This window comes from Arvicola amphibius, chromosome 4 (assembly GCF_903992535.2).
Source record: "Arvicola amphibius chromosome 4, mArvAmp1.2, whole genome shotgun sequence".
NCBI lineage: Eukaryota > Metazoa > Chordata > Mammalia > Rodentia > Cricetidae > Arvicola > Arvicola amphibius.
This window is the reverse complement of record NC_052050.1, coordinates 71,243,232-71,264,162: the sequence shown is the minus strand read 5'-3', so window position 1 is coordinate 71,264,162 and position 20,931 is coordinate 71,243,232. Positions and strand designations below refer to the sequence as shown.

The 20,931-nt window shown below is 38.3% G+C and overlaps 1 protein-coding gene across 3 annotated transcripts in view; it reads right to left on the bottom strand.

Moving 5' to 3' along the window:
• Window positions 1-9,759: 9,759 nt before the first annotated feature.
• The window catches only part of Cnot6 (CCR4-NOT transcription complex subunit 6), a 52,336-nt gene continuing 41,164 nt past the window's right edge, over window positions 9,760-20,931 (bottom strand). For 2 of the 3 annotated variants that reach the window (XM_038328015.1, XM_038328017.1), the window contains exons 5-12: window positions 20,793-20,897; window positions 20,632-20,700; window positions 19,035-19,192; window positions 18,158-18,312; window positions 17,355-17,509; window positions 16,212-16,442; window positions 14,222-14,424; window positions 9,760-11,946 (exon numbers count right to left, since the gene is read on the bottom strand). In XM_038328015.1, the coding sequence (XP_038183943.1) occupies window positions 11,734-11,946; window positions 14,222-14,424; window positions 16,212-16,442; window positions 17,355-17,509; window positions 18,158-18,312; window positions 19,035-19,192; window positions 20,632-20,700; window positions 20,793-20,897 (1,289 nt within the window). In that variant the 3' untranslated portion in view covers window positions 9,760-11,733. The remainder of the gene's footprint in view (window positions 11,947-14,221; window positions 14,425-16,211; window positions 16,443-17,354; window positions 17,510-18,157; window positions 18,313-19,034; window positions 19,193-20,631; window positions 20,701-20,792; window positions 20,898-20,931) is intronic. The other variant, XM_038328016.1, reaches the window with a different exon arrangement.

Genomic DNA, 20,931 nt, shown 5'->3' with positions numbered 1-20,931 from the left:
GCCCAATACTAATTCCTTAATTTTTTTTTCCCCACACCACCACAGAATTGTTATTACCTTGACAATGTGTGTGGTGTTCTGGAGGCTGGCTTCCCAGTCACACAAGTGTCATCTGCAATCTGGTGCCTGAATTTAATCTTTCCCCATTTTCCTTAAAAAATGGTTTATGTGAATGTGTGTACATATACATGTGTGCATGTGTGCAACGAGGTTAGAAGGAAGTGTCTGATCCCTTAGTCCTGGAGTTCCCAGCAATTATAAACCACCTGATATGGGTGCTGGGAACTGAACTCGGGTTCCCTATAAGAACAGCAAGCACTCTTAACTATCTACTTCTCTAGCTCCCAATTTTCATCTTTCAAAGGTTGCACCATCTCTCCATCTTCTCCTGTTGAATTCCTGCACACAAACCTGTATCCCAGAGAACTCACCGTGAGATAGGTTCTATTTGCTTAACAAAGACATCTCTGTTAAAACAAACCAAAACAAGACAGACTTGTAGCATGAATAAAAAAACAAAAACAGAGACAGAAATTGGAGTTTGACCTAAAGATCAGAAAAGCAAAGCAGCCGAGCCACTAGAGAGTTCTTACTTCTAAGAAACCCTCGGACTGAAAGAGAGTGAGTTCTAGTCTCATTCCAGTTTATATTCCTCTCTAGTGCTGGGATTAAAGGTGTAGGCCACCACCACCTGGATCTGTTTCTGCACCGATCTTGTGTAACCCAGGGTGGCCTTGAACTCACAGATATCCATCTGCGTCTATCTCCTAAATCCTGGGATTAAAGGTGTACAACACCACTGCCTGGCCTCTAGTGGCTTAGTTTTACCTTCTGGTTTTTAGGCAAGCTTTACTTATACAACATAAATACAATATCACTATACAGGCTAAAACAGGAACCCACTAAAATCTATCAGGGAGAAAGAAAGAATTAAGTTTCATTTCCAGGGGTTGAAGAGATGGCTCATCGGTTAAGAGCACTGGCTGCTCTTCCAGAGGTCCTGAGTTCAATTCCCAGCAACCACATGGTGGTTCACAACCATCTGTAATGAGATCTGGCGCCCTCCTCTGGCGTGCGGGCATACATGGAGGCAGAATGTTGTATACATAATAAATAAATCAATCTTTAAAAAAAAGTTTCATTTCCTTAAATAAATCTTACACTGCTAATTTGCCATTGTAACCATGAGAGTACTACAAAAGTCAAATACGTTTTAAGACAATTTCTAAAACTATGCATTAAAAAGTAAATCTAATTTTTTCTGAAGATAACAATAGATGGCAGTTAAAGTCCAACCTGGTGTGGAAGTGGGCAGGCCCTAAGGACAAGAATCGCCTAAATAACATTAGATTTTTCCTGATCGTGGCATTGCTATCCTGAGGCCATCTGTAGCACACTCTAAGATAATTATGAGCTCAGAGGTAGAGTACTGACCTAGCATACACAAGGCTTTAGATCCCAGTCCCGGTACTGGGGATAAAAAGGATCTTTATTTTAAAAAAAATTTTTTTGGGAGGTGTAATTGAAACCCAAGTTTTTTTTTGTTTTTTTGTTTTTGTTTTTTTTTTTCTGGCCACTGACTTAAGATCAGCAAGTTTAAGTAAAAAACCTTCTGGCTCAAATGAAAACCGAAGCAGGACAGTCAACGTTTAACTCATCAATTTTTTTTATAGCTGTGACCTATAGAAGGGTTTCCGATTCCAGAGGCCTAAGAGTCCACCATGATGGAGCAGTGTGGCAGCAGACCCATCAGGAGCAGAAGCTCAGAGCTCACAAAGAGCACCAAGGGGGGGGGAGAGAGAGGAGAGAGGATGGAGAGGGAAGGGAAGGAAGAAGGAGGGAGGGGGGAGGGGAGGGGGGAGGGGCTAGGTTTTGAAGAGCGATAGAAGATGATATCGAGCTGATATCGCTATCGCTCTCTCTCGCCTCTCTCTCATCGACCTGTGTATTGCCTGGGTCTTTGAAACTTAAAAGCTGGTTGGCAGTGACACATCTCCTCCAACAATGCCACACCTAAGCTGCCCCAAACAGCACCACAAACTGGCAACCAAGTATCCAAATGTCCAGGACTATAGGAAACACTTCTCTTTCAAAACAGCACAGATATATTTTATCTTTGGGGGAAATTCTCATTTCTATAGCCAGAACATGACCCATCAGTGACTAAAAGCAATCCTTCCTGCATTATGTATTTTTGATCTTTAGATGCAATTTCCTGCTTTAAGAACCAGAACTTTTTGAATTAATAGTTAAGTAGAGGCCTGGTGCTGGAAGCGTAAAAGAATCGGCTTTTCGGATTAGACAGGAAGTTATCAAAGACTACCAGGACCACCTCAACAACACATGGACTGGAGATCATGAATGTTAACAGTAATAGCTGGAACAAATATGCCCCACACAGTGCCTTTAAATCCACATTCTTGATACCTTGGGCAAATAATGGCTTATTAGATAAACTTTTGTCAAAAGGATGCAGGGAAACTTACTTTGAAAATGGATAAAAGAAAGGCTCTAGACCATGATGGGGAAACCCACAGAAACAGCTGACCTGAGCTAGTGGGAGCTCACAGACTCTGGATTGACAGCTGGACAACCTGCATAAGGCTGAAGACCCTCTGATTGTAGATGACAGTTGTGTGGCTTGGGCAGTTTGTGGGGTCACTGGCCATGGAACCAGTATTTATCTCTAGTGCATGAACTGGCTTTTTGGAGCGGATACCAACCTAGATAATGGGAGGAGGGCCTAGGTCTTGCCTCAAGTGATGGGAGGCCTCACCCTCTCAGGACTGGAGGGAAGAAGTGGGGGAAACAGGAGGAGAGGGAATTGGGATTGGCACGTAAAACAGATTGTTTTAAAAAAAAGTTTAAAATAATGGATAAAAGAAGTAACCAAGAATGTGTCTTGCCTTTCTAAATCCAACACAGGAAATCACTTGATGAGGGAACTGTTTTTATAAGATGTAAGCAAAGCAATATTATGGGGTAGCTTTTATAAAAAAAAAAATCATTTAAATAACACTAGATGTCTCTGTTCTGTGAGGTTGGTAGTAATGTCCCTTTGGTACCTAATTTTATTAACTTTTTCCTCTTCTGATTTGGACATTCATGAATTTCACTCATCTTTACAAAGACCAATCTGTATTTTCCACTTTCTATTCCCTATTCCATAACTCTCTGCTCTACTCCTCATTCCTTCCCGCTGTCTGCTTTGGCTAGTCCACTAGATCCCTTTCTTCTTTAATGTCTGCACTGTAACGTCCTTCTGGGCATTCACTTCACTGCTTGCTTCAGTGTTTTTCCATGCATCTCAGGGAATGTTGCTTTCCCTTTTCTTCCATCCATGGGCTATTTTAGTGTTAAGTTCCACTTATTACTAAATTTTCCAACTCAATTTCATGTCACTAACTAGAGCTTAAATTTTGTATTGATTCAAACCATCCCTGTACAGCTGAAAAGGCAAGCACTCTACTAGTCTTACGCATTTATTAGATCTAGTAGGGTTACAGCACTGCTCAATTTCCCACTGCCTTTCATATTTTGCCCAGTTTTGTTCTGACATGGAGCCTTGCTATGCTGTTCAGTAACTGGTGGTGCGCTAGCCCGGCACTTGAGTTGTCAACTATGACTTCTCCATCGTGTTGGCTTTAGGTCATGAGTTTGGAACTCTGTGGTCTGGTGTGGTCATCATTACAAGCAAACCCTTATTTTCTAAGAATAATTTAAGCCTGTGTTATCTGATTGGCATGGCCACTTGCAACTTGTTATGTGTACGTGACATATTTAATCTGCTTATTGCTAACCTACTTGAATCTCTAAACCTAAAGCATCTCCTGTAGACAGCATATAATTATGTGGGTGCTGAGAATCTGAACTCAGGTCCTCGGGTTTGGACAGCAAGGGCTTTACTTGCCAAGTCATCTCTCCAGCCGAGTTTTGCCTTTTTAGGTTATGAATTCATTTTTAACCTGAAGATTTTTATTTTTTCAAAGTTTTTTTCCCCTCTAGACTTATTTATAGTGTTCTGTCTGCATGCCAGAAGAGAGCACCAAATTTCAATACAGATGGTTGTGAGCCACCATGTGGTTGCTGGGAATTGAACTCAGGACCTCCAGAAGAGCAGGCAAGTGCTCTTAACCTCTGAGCCATCTCTCCAGCCCCTGAAGATCTTTTTAAAGACAGAACAAAGTGTAAATTGGGCAGCAAGTAAACCACGTGCGCAATGGAAGTTAAGCCCAGGTCCTTTCCAAGACCCCTAATTGCTGAGCCATCTCTCCAGTCCTTTAATCAAAGGACCTATGGCACAAGGAATCTTGTGTTCTACAGGACACTGCTGAGCTAACTGCAAACCTTGCACTTTCATAAGATACTTCGTCTTTTCATAATTTTGCCACAAAAATTGCCCTAACAAATTGTTTTCCACCTAACACACCATCTTCCTCCAGTGCAATATGAGCCCTTTCATAAAGCTGGCCGACCAAAAAAAAAAAAAAAAAAAAAAAAAAAGCCTGTATCTTCAGATTTTTAAGACAGGGTTTCTCTATACAGCCCTAGCTGTGTTAGAACTTAATATGCAGACCAGGTTGGCCTGGAACTCAGAGATCCACCTGTCTCTGCCTAGGATTAAGGTGTGGGATTAAAGGCATGCGCTACCACTGCCCTGCGTCATCTTCTTGACCAATAAAGTATTATAGTACACATTTTGGGTATGAACAATACTGTTCATATTACTGCCTGTAATTCTACCATGTTATACAACAAAGCCTTTTCTTTTACTCTGCTATTGTAATGCATACAGGCTTTTTTTGTTTGTTTTTCGAGACAGGGTTTCTCTGCAGCTTTAGAGCCTGTCCTGGAGCTAGCTCTGTAGACCAGGCTGGTCTCGAACTCACAGAGATCCGCCTGCCTCTGCCTCCCGAGTGCTGGGATTAAAGACGTGTGCCACCACCGCCCGGCTCCATGCAGGCTTTTTGTGACACACATAGTTTTCACTATTCCTGCTGTAATTATTAGCTCTGCATACCCAAGTTCTCTATTAGAACTGATTATAACTTGCCAACACTTATAAAAGGAGACTTCTTAATACAAATATACATGGTTGCTACTATACTTTATACTTTACATTTCCAGTGCCTCTTGTATAATACTCAAATCAACTTTACAGTGCTTTGGCTAGTTGCGATACATGCCTAGAATTCAATTTCAGACGGACTAATGGGATGTCTGTGTGTGATATAGACCGACAGCATGGCAGTTCCCTATAATCAAGGAGTCCCACAAAGATGAGCCAGCAGGCCAGGGATGGCCCAGCAGTTCAGGAGCTCTTGCTGCTTTCTTGTCAGTAAACACCACACACACACCTTAAATTTTTCTTTAATTTCAGTTTTTCGAGACAGTGTTTCTCCAACAGCCCTTGCTGTCCTAGATCTCGCTCTGTAGACCAAACTGGCCTCACAGAGATCCACCAGCCTCTACCTCCCAAATGCTGGGATTAAAGGTGTGCACCGCCACTGCTCAGCATAACTTTTTTTTTTTTTAATTAAAAAGCTTTTTAAAAAGCCAAGCTTCGGAGGCTGGAGAGATGGCTCAGAGGTTAAGAGCACTGCCCGCTCTTCCAAAGGTCCTGAGTTCAATTCCCAGCAACCACATGGTGGCTCACAACCATCTGTAATGGGGTCTGGTGCCCTCTTCTGGCCTGCAGGTATACACACAGACAGAATACTGTATACATTATATTTTAAAAAAGCCAAGCTTCATAAATAATCAAACATACTTCATGGTGCCTATCAGAATCAGATTTCAGATGCAGAATAAAGTTTCAGGAACTCAAAAGACATGGGTGACTAAGGCCAAGAGCTAATCCCTTGCAGAAGTACATTTAAAATTCTTGGATTGATTCGATCTTCAAAGGGCTGCTCTACTTTGTTGGTTTGGTTTTCTGTGTATGTGTATGCACAGCGTGGACATTTACTGCTCAGCTCATTGTCTGGCAATGAACCACACTGAAGCTGGCTGTTAGTCACTAGTCTCATTGCTTTCATCTCCTCCACAGAGCTGCTTACATTTGAGTCTGGCAACACTATTCCCCACTCAAACCTTCATGTGGCTCCTTGCACCACTCAGGATGTTCAAACTTTCAAAGATGCCACCACATCCTAGATACTTTGCTAGTGCATTCCATGAGCTTGGGCCACATCATATGCCAACTCCACCCACTGTGGCCATAGACAGTCCATAAAGGTTTTCAATATAACTTTTGTTCTCTGGGAAATAAGTTCTCAGTCCTTTAAGATATAGCCACAAGTTCACCTCTTGGCCCGTATAGGCAGTTAGTTGCTCCTTGGTGTATGTGTGGCATTTACTGCAACAGGTTATATTTACTGCAACAAAGTACAGAGACTGTACCTGTAAATCTATTTCCAAACTAGGTATAACAACTGCAATTCAAAACGAGCATTCATTGATGCAACGAAAAATGGCTTAACCCCCATCATTCATGAAGATTTATCAGTAACACGGAGTCCTCCCTACTCTGCTTACTGAGTCTGAGCCCAAAGGCTTAGACTCACTCTGCCCACTGGCTGGAGAAGTGGCAGTAAGAGCTGTTCGAGTATGCATCAGGTCACAGTTGACAGAAAAAGCAGTTTGTCCAGACAGGCCCAAAATAAATTTAATAGCTATGGGATAGATTACAGAATGATTTAAGTGTGCAGCTCAAAACAAAACAAGAACACTGACATCTCGTTCACGTGATTAGAAGTGCTGAAGAGCCTGTGGAGATGGGGTTCTCACACCACCATTACCCAGCAATCTCCCCATTTCCTAGGTACAGACAGACCCACAGGTTATACTCATTCGGAGAACTTAGAACCTGATTTGGGACAAATGTTCAAACAAACAAACAAAAAAACGACAACCCTCTAGTAAGAACTATCTTTTGCAACACATATTCTCTAATATGTGTTAGGTTAAACTTGGAGTGTTAGAGAACACCTTTAACCCCGTCGCTCTGGAGGAAGTCAGAGGCAGATCACAGGATCTCTGAAAAAAGCCTCTGTAGTATTTCTAACAGCTAATCTTAAAATCAATTTAAATCTGAATCTGGGATATACATTAACACTGCTAAAAGTTGAAAACGTTATACTATATTTTCAGTTCAAATTTTAGATAACTGCTTCCTATATCGCTAGATAGAATTTATAAAGTATACTTAACTTTGACACTTGTTTTTAGCAATAAGTGCATTTAGCAAATACTTAGCAATTTTAGCAAATATTAGACATCAGATTTATGTGGCATGTGCTTACTCTAAGAAGCTAAGATTGTTTTCTCTGCAGTCTTCTGATTTTAAACATTTTTTCCAGCATGTACATAAAGTTTATAAAAGTAGTCCTTCCTCTTTTTGAAGAAAGAAGACTGGAACCCATCATCCTCCTGCTTGCCTCCTAAGAATGAAAATAGAACTGTATAAATTCTGAAAAGGAAATCAAACCTTTTAAAGGTTATACATGCAATGAAATTTAGAGATGTAACAATAAGACCTTTTATAATTATTATAACCCCAACACAATGTCTGCTACTGTATTTAAAAGCATTTATTTAAAATATATGTCAACGTCCTTCCATAACATGAGCCCGCTTTTATATCATGAGGTATATGGTAACAACAACAAGAACCCTAAATGCCAAAGGACCATTCACAACCTAGATAGGAAACTGAACTTTGGCAAAGATGAGCACTACACAGCCAGTGAGGAAAGGTGTCCACACTGTTTTGCTGCACCATGCCCTGTCCCCTGCCCAAGAGGACTCTGAACTGTAATGTGTGGTCTCCTGGTTAACACCTGCTTTGAAGCCTCAGTGCTACAGCTGTACAAATTACACTTTTAAAATATTTGAAACAAATATTGAATTTATTGGTTGGCTATGAGTAGGAAAATACATCGGTAAGGAAAAGAGACCCTGTATATAAATATAATACTAGCTAGTTACAATTTGACCAAGAAGATTCCACTGAAAAGAACAGTAAAAGCCCTTGTTACCACCAGTCTATATGGTGTGAATTCAGCTTTTCATCACCCTTATCGAAGAGCTGCCTAGGCGGATGTGACATTCTTGAGCATAGTGCAGACAGTGTGCTGGGTTTTGTGACACGAATGGTAAACAAGAGTTAGTCCAGTGCATTACACAATGTCAGGTACTGTGAATAAAGACTACTCTATTTTAGACTCTACATCAACATACCAGTTTTTAAGATTTACGTAACCAAAAGGAACCAAGTGAACATCTTAAAATACTGCTTACAGTCAGAGGACACCTGCTTATGTCCTCTGAATTCTCTGCAACACCTGTACTGGATACTGTGACTGACAAACTCCTGTAATTGTCTTGCCTGGGTTGATTCTGTCCTATGACATAACCACCAAACTTAAAAGTCATGATGGAAATGAGTTCTGTAGTTTAAACAGTGAAAAAGTGAAACTCTAAACCATGAATGTTATTACTGGAAAATGGGATCTTAGAGGGTTCATCTATAATTTAAAGATTGAGAAGTGCATTCTACCCAATTTAATCATGTCTTTAGGTTTCAAAGTGCTAATATAAAACAAGCTTCCCTAGTTGTCACCAAATCAAAGTACAAACAAAAACAAATTTCTTAGAGATGTTCTTCTGCCTGTGTTCTGGGATTATTAAAGTTGCAATCAACAATTTACTTCTACAGTTTCAATTTATACTATGCCATAAATTAATTTCAATGAACATTATTTAAATTCTCAAAGCATAAATAATTACCACCAAAGATTTACAAGAATTTGAGTGCCTCCAATCTTCTCATCTTTCAAATAGGAAACATATTCCAAACATTTTGTAAAACACTCCTAAGATGTATTTATCATCAAGAACACTGAAATTACATTATAGCAAAACATTACATATATTTATTACAGAATTTTTAAAAAATAATCTACATTATGAAAACAGACTAGTTTTATGCATTTTAAGGAATATAGGTTCTTGGAAATTATTCTGGACACAAAGCATTTAAAACATAAAAACCTTGCTTAACAAAAGTATCAGTATATTTTGGTGTGAACATTTATTCTCTATAGATTCAGAATATTTTTCTTTTGAAAGTTGTACTTGTAAATCTACACTCTCGGTCAACTTATCACTATCTAAACAAGGTGGAGATGTCCAAACTGACCCACAGAACGCAGTATGCCCCCAAGAGGCAAAACAAGCACTTCAAGACACAATAGGCAATTATATCTACTATGCTGCCCCAAATGCAAATATACTGCAGACAGTAATGAGTACAGATGAAACTTTCTGTATAAACTTTTTGATAAAGCTCAAACCTTTAGCATCTAACAAGTGCATTCTAGTTCCAGCATCCATAGAAAGAATACATCTTTCACTAACAAATGCAAAAATGAGTAAGTGCTCCTCTGGGCTCCTCCCACCACACACTCTCTGGACCTGCGATTCTCTAAGCAGGTCACAGGGACAGTGGCTTCCTCAGTGTCATCCGTCCAGCCATCTCTAGTTCATCCTCACTGGAAACTGTCATGATGTGCACTACCAACACAGTGTTTATGAAAATCAAGTCAACACATCCTATGTTCACAGAGAGAGAGAGAGAGAGAGAGAGAGAGAGAGAGAGAGAGAGAGAGAGAGAGAGAGAGAGGGAGGGAGGGAGGGAGGGAGGGAGGGGGGGGGGGAGGGGGGGGTGTGAGGGGAGGGAGGTGAGGAGGAGAGAGCAGAGAGAGAGAGAGAGAGAGAGAGAGAGAGAGAGAGAGAGAGAGAGAGAGAGAGAGAATAAAAAGCCATTAGAAGTATGCACTGGTTCTATACCAGTGTTGATTACAAACTAGATGTGTTTGGTGCCAGCACAACTTGAACAAAGAGAAAACCCACAAACAAACAAACAAACCGACCATCATAATTAAGATTAAACAAAACAAAAAACCTTAAAGAAAAGGTCCAAGGCAGATTCAAGATCAAAACCTTTTACAGAATTTCTTAAAAAGAAAAAATTCATTTATTTAAACAGTATGTAATTTTATTTCCTCTTAAAAACAGCATAAGCAATTAAATGTTTTCTCATAAAATTTTGAGTCATCCAAAATGGCTCAGTCTCTGTATAAAACTGTTACTACTCAACAGTTCATTTTAGTGCCACACGGCGTCCTTCTGCTCCACTGCCTGCAGTTGAAACAAAAGCAGCCAGACAAGTTCCCTCTGAATTCATTTGATTTTGAGAGAACCAATGACTGAGAACAGAACATATACAAGTTAACTTTGTAAAGTTAAAGGTGACTTTAATTTCTAATCTACTAATGGCACTATGGGCAAAATATAGGGTACAGTATAACTTTCATCTTGGTTGACATATTATAATTCCTTAGTCACTTTAAAAATGATCCGAACAATTGTCTTAGGGAACCTGTTTTGAAAATGCATCTAATTTATACTGCTTCATAAACAGAAAATTACTCTTCTTTTAAAAAAGGAATGATTTTTAAAAACATAAGAAAATAAGGAATACACATGATAGTGGTACTCTGGGTGCAATGGCACCAAGATGCAGTGCTTGGGTCTATGAGCAAAGACCCAGGACCCAAGAACATGTTCCAGAATGTGCTATCCAACGCTTCACAACGAGGAAAAGCCACAGCTCATACAAAAGCATTTTCATAAAAGTCTCACAAATGTTAGTTTTTAAAAAATATAAAAGATGCACAGATTTTCTCTGCATGCACAGGCAGTGCTTGGTGAGAACAAATTTAGGCAGGCACAGTGGAGACAGAACAGAAAATGTCTCGGGAAGAACTTAGAAGCTGTACCTAAACAGCTGTAAATTTTTAACTTAAAAAGTTAAAGATTTAAAAATACCAAAATGTACATATGTCAACTATCTTATTCAGTCCATAAATGCCTACAGATCAGCTTATCTGTCCTGGTAGAAAGTTTCCATAGAAATTCAGGAATGCATACATAAGTTGCCTCTGGTCCAAGAAAATATCCCAAGGTCTAAGCAAACTTACATTTAAAGAGTAATGTTCTCAATTTAAAAATAAAGTAGTACAAAAGGGCTAACAAAACCCCAACAGTGCAAATCACTGCAGAGAAAGTCTGTTGCAACTTTGTTACCAGCTGGCTTTCAGAACATAGGACACAGGTTAAAAAAAAACAAAAACAAAAAACAAACAAAAAAAACCTTAGCTTACAATTGTTTTCATTTTTTTAAGTACAAAATTTCATAAATCATGTCTTCTGTGGATCATATACAATCATAAAGACTAAATTCAAACTATCATTTTACAAACAAGTCTGAAAAAAAGAGGAGTACAGTCTGGAAGAGTGGTCTCGGGTGTGACTACTGGCCTCAGACAACAGTGCTGTGATTTCTGTGCAAATAGCACACTGCTCACAAATCTTCCTATTTCAAGGCATGACAATATACATTGGAGAGAAGAAACAGGAAAACTACTGGTAACAAATTAAAAGATAGGTGTAAACACACCAGTCCCTGTCTAGCAGTATATAAAGCATACTGGGCTCAGAATTTGTCTGTTGCTAGCACCTGGCTTTCATACTATATCCTTTATCAAATAATCAGACTGAAAATTCAAATGATCATTGAGAAAAATCCCTATTGGCCATACCTCACTCCCCTATATTCAGATTTTCATGAGTTTACAAGTAAATCTGAGGTCCTCTGAAAATACTTGACTACCTCCTGCCAGGAAGGTGAATGCCATTAACTTGGGGCAGGAAAGGCAGTAAGAGCTCCAATTGTGCAAAAAGTGAGAAGTGGTCGGAGGGAATAAGTGGATGTGGGCAGCCGCTGATATTATTTTCAACTAGCCAATGGTGGTCCAGAGGTCCCAGGATGGCCAAAGTATTCAGTTGAGGTTTAGAATAGAAGATGTAGTCAATTATACCCTGAAAAACAACAATAAAAATGGTTAAGGCCTAAGCATGAAAACATGAAAACCACAAGTTTTTTCAAAGACATATCCTTAGAAGTCATATTTGGTAAACAAAAACAATTTGCTAGCTTGAAGAAAGAGCAGTATGTGCAAGCCCCAGCACCACACAAAAACCAGAAAACAGCCAGGCACTTGTGGCACACGCCTTTAATCCCAGCACTCAGGCGGATCTCTGTGAGTTTGAGGCCAATCTGGTCTATAAAAGCTAGTTCCAGGACAGCTCCAAAGTTGGAGAAACCCCGCCTCAAAAAAACCAAAAATAAAATAAATAAACAACAGAAAACAAACCCGTCAAAGCCAAACTCAGCAGAATCAACCCAATTGCAGCAGGCTTTCTCAGACTGCCAACCCCCAAATCACGACACAGTTATGAGTGCTTGGCCTTAACTTATGCTCATTTCTAGCTGGCTCTTATAACTTAACCTAACCTGTTTCTCTTTATATTTTGCCTCGGAACTTTTTACTTCTTTCATTCTGTATGTTCTATTTTCCTGCTTCCTCCATGTCTGGCTGGCCCCGGCCATCTCCGTCTTTTTCTCCCTCTCACTCCTTCTCTCCCAAGTCTAGATTCCCCCTCCCATATATTCTCTATGCCAGCCCTGCCTATCCCTCCTCTGTCTACTATTTGTTGTTCTGCTTTTTATTAGACTAATCAGGTGACTTAGGCAGGCAAGGTAAACAGCAACACATCTTTTCGTAATTAAAAAAATGTAACATAAACAAATACAACATATCTTTACAGAGTTAAAACAAATATTCTGCAACATAAACATAACACAGTTTTACATAGTTAAATATTCTACCCCACAACAACCAGTCCTGTTTCAATAAGCTCTTTCCTAACAACCTACACATGTTCTTCCTGTCACCTGGCTAACTCTTTATCAACCATCAAACCCTCCTAAGTCCTGCAGTCACTTCTTAATAACCTCCAGCACTGCTCTCTTCCCTTGCTAACAGCCACACTAAGGTGTTAAGAACATACTCACCTATATGGCTGAGACTAACTATAACCTTATTAAACGTCCCCACAAAGGTGTTAAAAAGTTTGGTCTCCCAAGTAGTACTACTGGGAGATGCCAAGAATCTTCAGGAAGTAGAACCTTCTGGGAAGTCCTTAGGTCACCAGAAGCACACTCCTAAAGAAGATTTTGGAAGCCCAGGCTCTCCTCTTCCTTTATCAGTTTTCCCTTCAACAAGTTGCTCTGTCAAATGCTCCCACTATGATACTCTGTCCTAGTATGGAGGCTATAGCACAACTTGATCACATACAAGAAGCTTCAAAAACAAGAGCCAAAACCAAAAAGATAATCAAGATAACTACCACAAGCATTCTGTTACACTAATGAAGCTATCTGATATGAGGTATGCTTTTTTAAGCTAAGTGTGGTGATGTATACCTGTAATGCCATCATTATGAGGCTAAGAAGACTAAGAATTTGAGCAAGCGTGGGTTATGTGGCATGACTGTCTCAAACAAAAAATAAGATGTCTTTCCCACTTGATCAAAGCTGCACAAGTGCAGGGTTATGTCTGTTTTGCACATCTTCAGAAGTGCAGGGTACATCTAGCACACAGGAATCGATCTGCTGATTTGGGGGTCTCTCCTCCATTAACTTCACCCTCCTTTCTCATGTGTTCTTAAGACACTAAAGCATATGCAAGTGTCTATCTTTGCATCAGCAACAGAAATGGGGGAAAACAATTTCTTCTCTACGTTGGTCACTACCCTTATCTTCCTATTAATCAATCTGAAGGAGAGAACTGACTCCTCCAAGCTGCCCTAACACTAACATAGGCACTGTGGCAACATAAGCACCCACATATACAGTAAGTACCCACATATACACAAAATAAGTACTGTTTAACAGTGGCTAAGATGAACCTCATTTTGGCATAAAAAGAAGTTTCAGTTAAGGTGTAACAGAGATAGCAAACTAGACACTACAGTATCCAGCCTTTAGTAACCAGTATTAAGAAATAAACACCAGGATAAAGAATAACCAAGGACTGCTTTGCTGTCATATTTCACCCAATTTCTCACTATGGAAACCATTTGACTAACCCCAATCACATGGTTGTCTATGGAAGAGCAACGACATCTTCTGTTAGTACGTTAAGGCTGCTCAGTTCCAGTCAGAACATACACTGGTGTTTACGACTTGAGAAGTTATAAGACTTGCTGATAAAAAATAAGGTTTTGAAAGCTTATCAATAACAAGACATACCTTGAAATCAAATGTGTAATTCGTGTAAGGCATCAGGCCATTCTCATAGGCACTCTTTAACTTGAAACCATGAGTGATCCTTCCATTGGTCATACCATTCTTCCCGTTACAGCTGAAGTTTGTGAGACTTTCATTGTACCTCAGTTCCTTAAAGTCTTTATGATTTGTCTCTACCCCACCAGTGCTCAAATACTCTACAACACCTAAACAAACGGAAATGCACTTGTATTTGTCAAGCATACTACAGCAAACAAAATATAATTTTAAAACAACATTTAATAGTTCAAAAAGCCACACAAGCCGGGCAGTGGTGGCGCACGCCTTTAATCCCAGCACTCGGGAGGCAGAGGCAGGCGGATCTCTGTGAGTTCGAGGCCAGCCTGGTCTACAAGAGCTAGTTCCAGGACAGGCTCTAAAAAAGCTGCAGAGAAACCCTGTCTCAAAAAACAAAAAACAAAAAACAAAACAAAACAAAACAAAAAAGCCACACAAATTCCTATTCTCTAAAATGTTTTTTCTTAATTAGTCATAATTTGCTCAAATTCATTTTTTACGTAATTACAGTACCCTAAAATTTAAATTTTGGTTTGTTTAAGACAATCTGACAAATAGATGTGTCCTCCCAAATCCTTCAATGGTTTTATATAAACGGTTGGCTGGAATATGACTGCTAAACTCTAGGTTATTTCCACTTTAAAAAAAAAAAGAGTTAAAGATAACATCACAATCAAAATAGTATGCAGGATTCCTCATATCCTAAATTATCTACAGGGTTATGCAACTTTTTTGGGTTTTATGTGTTATCACACTACCAAACTATGGAACAGAATGCCACCAAGTGAGAGAGCAACTTAATTATTTTCTTAAATTCTCAATCATAAAGTAGGCTCTACAAACATTATTATTACATTACTTAGCAAGATGGTTCATTTCCCCACAATGCTATCAGAAATCTTCTCCCATCCCTCTGATACTTTGCAGCTAGAGGGTAGAATAGCATATGGAGAAGTTGTCAGAGAATCCTCAGCTGTTCAGCAGCAGTGATCTCCAGACAGCTTGATGACAGGGGGCTAAAGAATTAGCAATCTCAGGGACTTTTTGCTGCCCTTGAAAACAAATTTTAAGTTTCTTCTTCATGGCTCTATCTATTGACATAGCAATAATATAGTATCAAATTCAACTATCAACATGATGGTGTACAGTCATACAGAAAGGCAAGTCCAAAAGCATCATGTGATAAGAATACAATCAAAGAGCTGGAATACAGATGGAATGTCTAGTTTGCTACTGACAGGACTCTGGTTTATTCTCTGTACTATCTATAGAAAAGCATTTAAGATCAATCAGGCTTTCCAAATCCTTCTACTTCATGACAAAAATCAAGAGCCCTGCTTTTGATAAAGGTCCTAATTCCTACCTCAGATGTACTTTTTACTTTTTAAAGTCATCAGAAGAAACAAAATTTGGGATTCTGTAACATTCTTTTGGTCAAATTTAACTGTGATCTTATTTTACCATAGGCTGGAATCCCAAAGAAGTTATCTTAACAGCTTTTTACCGTCTAGATTACAAATGTCTTTGGGTAAATGTAAAACAAAACACAGAAAAAATGAGCAATGCCTATCATTAGCCCCCTAGGTTTCTATGCTCTTCCCCCTTCGCATCTTATTAAAAAAAAATTGTAAAACCCCTTCACCGATGCCACTACAAAATGAATTTTCCTTTAGACTAAATTCTGAATTATCAAAAGAATACATTACAGGGCTGGTGCAGATTCTTGTCCTGAAAGCCTGATTACCTGAGTTCTACATTCTGAACTCATGTAAGAGAATCAATTCCCCTTTAGTTGTTCTTTGACCCACATGCAAACCTTGACATGTTCATGCATTTATGCAAGTGTTTAGTATATGTGCACTTATACTGTTTTATAAAACACAGAAAAACTTCAGTTAAAAAGTACTGATTTCATATAAAATATTACTTTTCTCACCAGAGTCTGGCAAAGAATTCAGATCTGCACATAACACAAGCGGTATAGTTCCACATTCTCCCAATACACTGGATTTGAGGCTCCGAGAGGCTTTATCAATAATATTCTTCACTTCTGAGAGGAACATCATAGTTTGTACCAACTTCACATCTGAGTATTCAGGGTCCCAATGCATATGAGCATTAGCCACAAGAATAAGTTGTTTTTCTGTTCCCAGATGTGGTTTTCCAGCTATAGTAGATTTTAAAACAAACAGAAAAATCTGCATTGGTCTATAGTTTCTTGCAGCATCTGGAAGCAAGTGAAATTTCGCAAAAGAATCTAAAATGTATCTAGTGATTTCCTACCCAATCAATGAATCCCAAGAATTCTATCTCTAAATCTATTTGATATATTATCCAGCAGTAAAGCCTACTTGGACAGAGTCAGTCCATGAGTTATTTCTAGATATCCTTAAACAAATCTCACAGATTTGAATCTAAATTCTCTTAGATATATACTTTTTAGCAGTTACTAATTCTTTGGCTTTTGGGGTTTTTGTTTTGTTTTTGCAGAACTAAAGACTGAGTCCAGGCTTTGTGCAAGTACTAGCACTGGCACACAATTCCCAGTCACTAGGTTTTATCTTTTCAATAATATCCCACATTCCACAACAAGTGATGAAAGTTTCAGTTCTCAGCATCCAAGTCACTATATACATACTCATAATTTTTAAAAAGTAGTCACCTTCCTCAAATTCAAGACCCTTAACATAATTAGTATAAATCAGTCACGGGAAGACTGACATAAAAAGTTAGCTTTACCAAACACCCTTGCTGACAAGAAACCCTGAAACATACGGAATTCTTATCCCTGAACAGTTATTTCAGTTACTATTTACCTCCATAATCTCACAAATATCTTTTTATCTTTATGCCTTTTCAAGGCAATAACTTTTCTAGGCAATGACTTTTCATCTTTACCTTTGAATTAAAGAAAAAAACGTACGATATTTTAGAAAAGAAAAATACTCACTGACTTTCTTTACGTGTTAGATCAGATTAAACGTATAGTGAGATTTCAGTTTTGAAGATATCTTATCAGAACTACTAAACCTGTAGGGATAGGGTTGTCAATTTTACAGGAAGTGAAACAATCACTCACATGACATTTCAATTAATTCCTTTCGAAGTTCTAGCAGTACAGCAACTCCAATGTTATCTTTCGTCATGACTCTGTTCAGCATAGCTTCAGACCCTTCTGAATTTGCCATTGCTAGTTGGTTAAATTCAACAGTGTGTTTCTGAACCAAAGTAAATCTGAAATGAAGCACAAATATGTAATTGGGAATGCGGGACATTAGTTCCAAGGGAAATGTCTTTCTTCCAAACTTCACTACCAAATAAAGACACTTCAGTCATACTGTGGGAAATCCTCCATAGTACCAAGCTTCCTAAATTCATTTAAGGTTGTTTCGAGTCTAACTTGGCTTTTGTTTTTTCTGTGGTACTGAGCACCAAGCCCAGGGTCTTGTTAGGCAAATTCTCTACCACTAACTAATGTATATCCACTGACCCTAAACACTGATGTAGATCACCAGGCCTTAAAGTTGTTTTTAATCGGTTCCTGATAAAAACAAAACCTGGAAATACCTTTACAACATAATATAGTATAGTCAGTCATCCTTACTATTAGTGCTGGAATATTTCATTTCATAATTATCTTCCAAAGCATATTTGGAATTAAAGTCCTAATAAACCACTCTAAAAAATAACAGCACTTTCAGTATCCCCCCAAAACAAGTTATTTCAAACAAAAAGACCATTTAAACTTTAAATAGTTGTGTTTTCTTGAATAATATAGCACTTCATTCTCTTATTTGCTAAGTAACTGAGATATCCTTGGCCCCACCCTGCAAATATTGAAGACACTACCTTTAAAAAAAACAAAAAGTTAGATAGGCTTACTTTTCTGTCTTGAAGAATATTGCACAGCCATCAACATGCTTTCTTTCTTGTTCTGACATCGTCCTAGCTCTAGACTTAGGACTGAAGAATCCATTATAGCCACGTTCTTTCAGTTCTACCAGAAAAAAACTATAATACTGTTCTGTTTCGACCTCCTGAAAAATCATAACCAGCAAAGTTACTTCAAGGACAAAAATCTGTCCTATATATTAATCCATGTGTACAGTCTGAAATAGTTTTCAAACGATCACAATATATTAAAGAAAAGAACATTTTCAAAATATAATTTGTCTAATATCAATTAGAAGACTTTATTGCACCAGATGCCAATGCCAGTTCGTTGTAGTTTAGGAGTAAAATGAAAAACATATAGATTTGTCTTAGAACTGAAACAAGAACCATACAAGAAAGAATTACAGTTGTCACATATCTTAATTACAGAATCATGAAGAGAAACAAATTGACTCAAACTGTATAAGTTATTATGAGAGTTGGGTTAAAAAACCCCACATTACTATGCAGACAGTCTAATCTTTTTCCACTTCACCCTAACATAGAACATATCCAGATAAAGCCACAATTTTAGTAACTTTGCCATCCAATTCATATGCAGTATACAGGGCCACTGGAGGAAAGAAGAAAGTTACTGTCAATTTTTAAAACCTAGTTAAACCTGTTTTGCTTTATCTGACAGCACAGGGTTACAAAGCAAGAGTTACTGTTCTCAGAATTCTCCTAAACCAGAAAAGCCTAGAATTTTAAGAGCCACTGAAGCTAAGATTTCAAATATATTAGCATAATATATTCTAGTATAATTGTTTCTTGTTTTGTCCTGGTTAGAAGGGTCACACAGCTTAAAGTCTTTTGCATGACTTACCTGAAGACTGATAATATCAGCATTGCAGCTCAAGATCTCTTGAATAATGGCCTTTTTCCTGTAGTCCCAGTTTAACGCCCACGATGGACAGTAGCCGTATAACTGCCGGGTCGCATATTTATCACAAAGAACATTATAGCACATGACAGAAAACAAGGCTGTAGGAAAGATAACTGATTCACACACGGCAGAAAAAGACCAATAACCAAAATTACTTCAGTAATAGTCCTCACTATATTTAGTCTGATTTCAACCACGCAACCTATAGTTACCAAAAAGTTATTCTATGCCAGCTGAGGCGAAAGAAAAATAAGTAATGGGAAGTACAAATAAACAAACCAATTAGGATACAATGTGTTTGTATCTACAAAAGCTAAGACAGGTTCTTGAGTCTTAATTTGATAAATCAAGACTCCTTATTTCCTCTATGCCACTAACTGTTAATGTAGGATATGGAGACTAGACAAGCAGTTTCCGTAACAGGCTGCCCAACTTTCTTTTTCTGACAGAGCAACTACAGACTAACTTGAAGATGAACTGTGAGTTTGGCTCCAGAACACCAAAATAGTAAGTACTCAACAAAGTAAATCACAAAAGTTATTTTTGGGTTCCTGGGGCACACAAAAAAAAATTCATTATAATCTATAGAACAGCACTGTCTTAAACAGACTAAGATAAATATTTTTTGCCCCCCCCCCAAAAATTATTGTTTGAGCTACAGAAAAAAAGGCAATGGTAGATTTTATTGATATAGGGTTGCAACAAAAACCCACAACACATTTTAATTATCTATGAAGCAAAATAATGCAAAGCAACATTAAATAAGATGCCTGTGTGTTTATTCATACAGAAGCAAATCCTGTTAAAAATACCTTGAGAATTTAACTATTTTTATAAAACTTATATTGAAATATACCAAAGGCCATTAATTCAATGTTTTTCCTGTCAAGTAAGAAACTTTTAATAATATCAAGTATCTTTAGAACACATCAACACATGGAACCCTCCCATGTGGGAAGATTTTAGTGTATTTACTCAGGGAACCTGATGTAATAGAGGTCAAGTGCTCAGCAGTGTCAGTACCGACATTCTGTGTGACTAGGAGGGACTGACTAGATCAGACGATGCAGGGTATTTAGCTGTGTCTCTGACTTCAATCTCTAGGTTGCAGCAATATTTTTTCCACTTTTAACAATCAGAATTGTCAAAATTGATACATGTTCCCCAGAGTTAAAACTGTTCCTAGCTGACCTGGCGATGGTGGCACATGCCTTAATCCAATCCCAGCACTTAGGAGGCAGAGACAGATGGATCTTTGTGAGTTCGAGACTAGCCTGGTTTACAGAGTGAGTTCCAGGACAGGTTCCAAAGCTACAAAGAAAAATTCTGTCTCAACACCCCACCCCCATAAAAAACTGTTCCCGGCTGAGAAGCAATATATTACAGAATTAAATCTTTACCATTATTTCCCAAACTAAATCAACCTATAACCACACTGCCTTCAATGCTGTTCAAAATCTAAAGAATGCCAACAATACTTTCTGATTTATCAAGACCTAGTGACATTAATAGTTAAAAAGAAAATAGAGCTACCAACCCGTTGGTCTTGTTCTGTCTGGTTCTTGTAACATGATCCATGATCTTGGAGGTGGTTGTTCTGTTGAAACTGGGTATATATATATATAAAAATAATAATAATAATTAAGTGATATTCTTACATGTCTTCCTAATAAAAAGTCTAAACAAACAGTCACTTACTTCTTTTTGCAGTACCTGACAAATTATCGAGCAAGTAGTTCAGTAGCCTTCTTGTTCCATCTGGCTCCAGACAGAGGTTCAATATATCTTGGGTAAGTGGATTTCCTGGGGCAATTTTAAGTTGGTAAATTAAGATTAT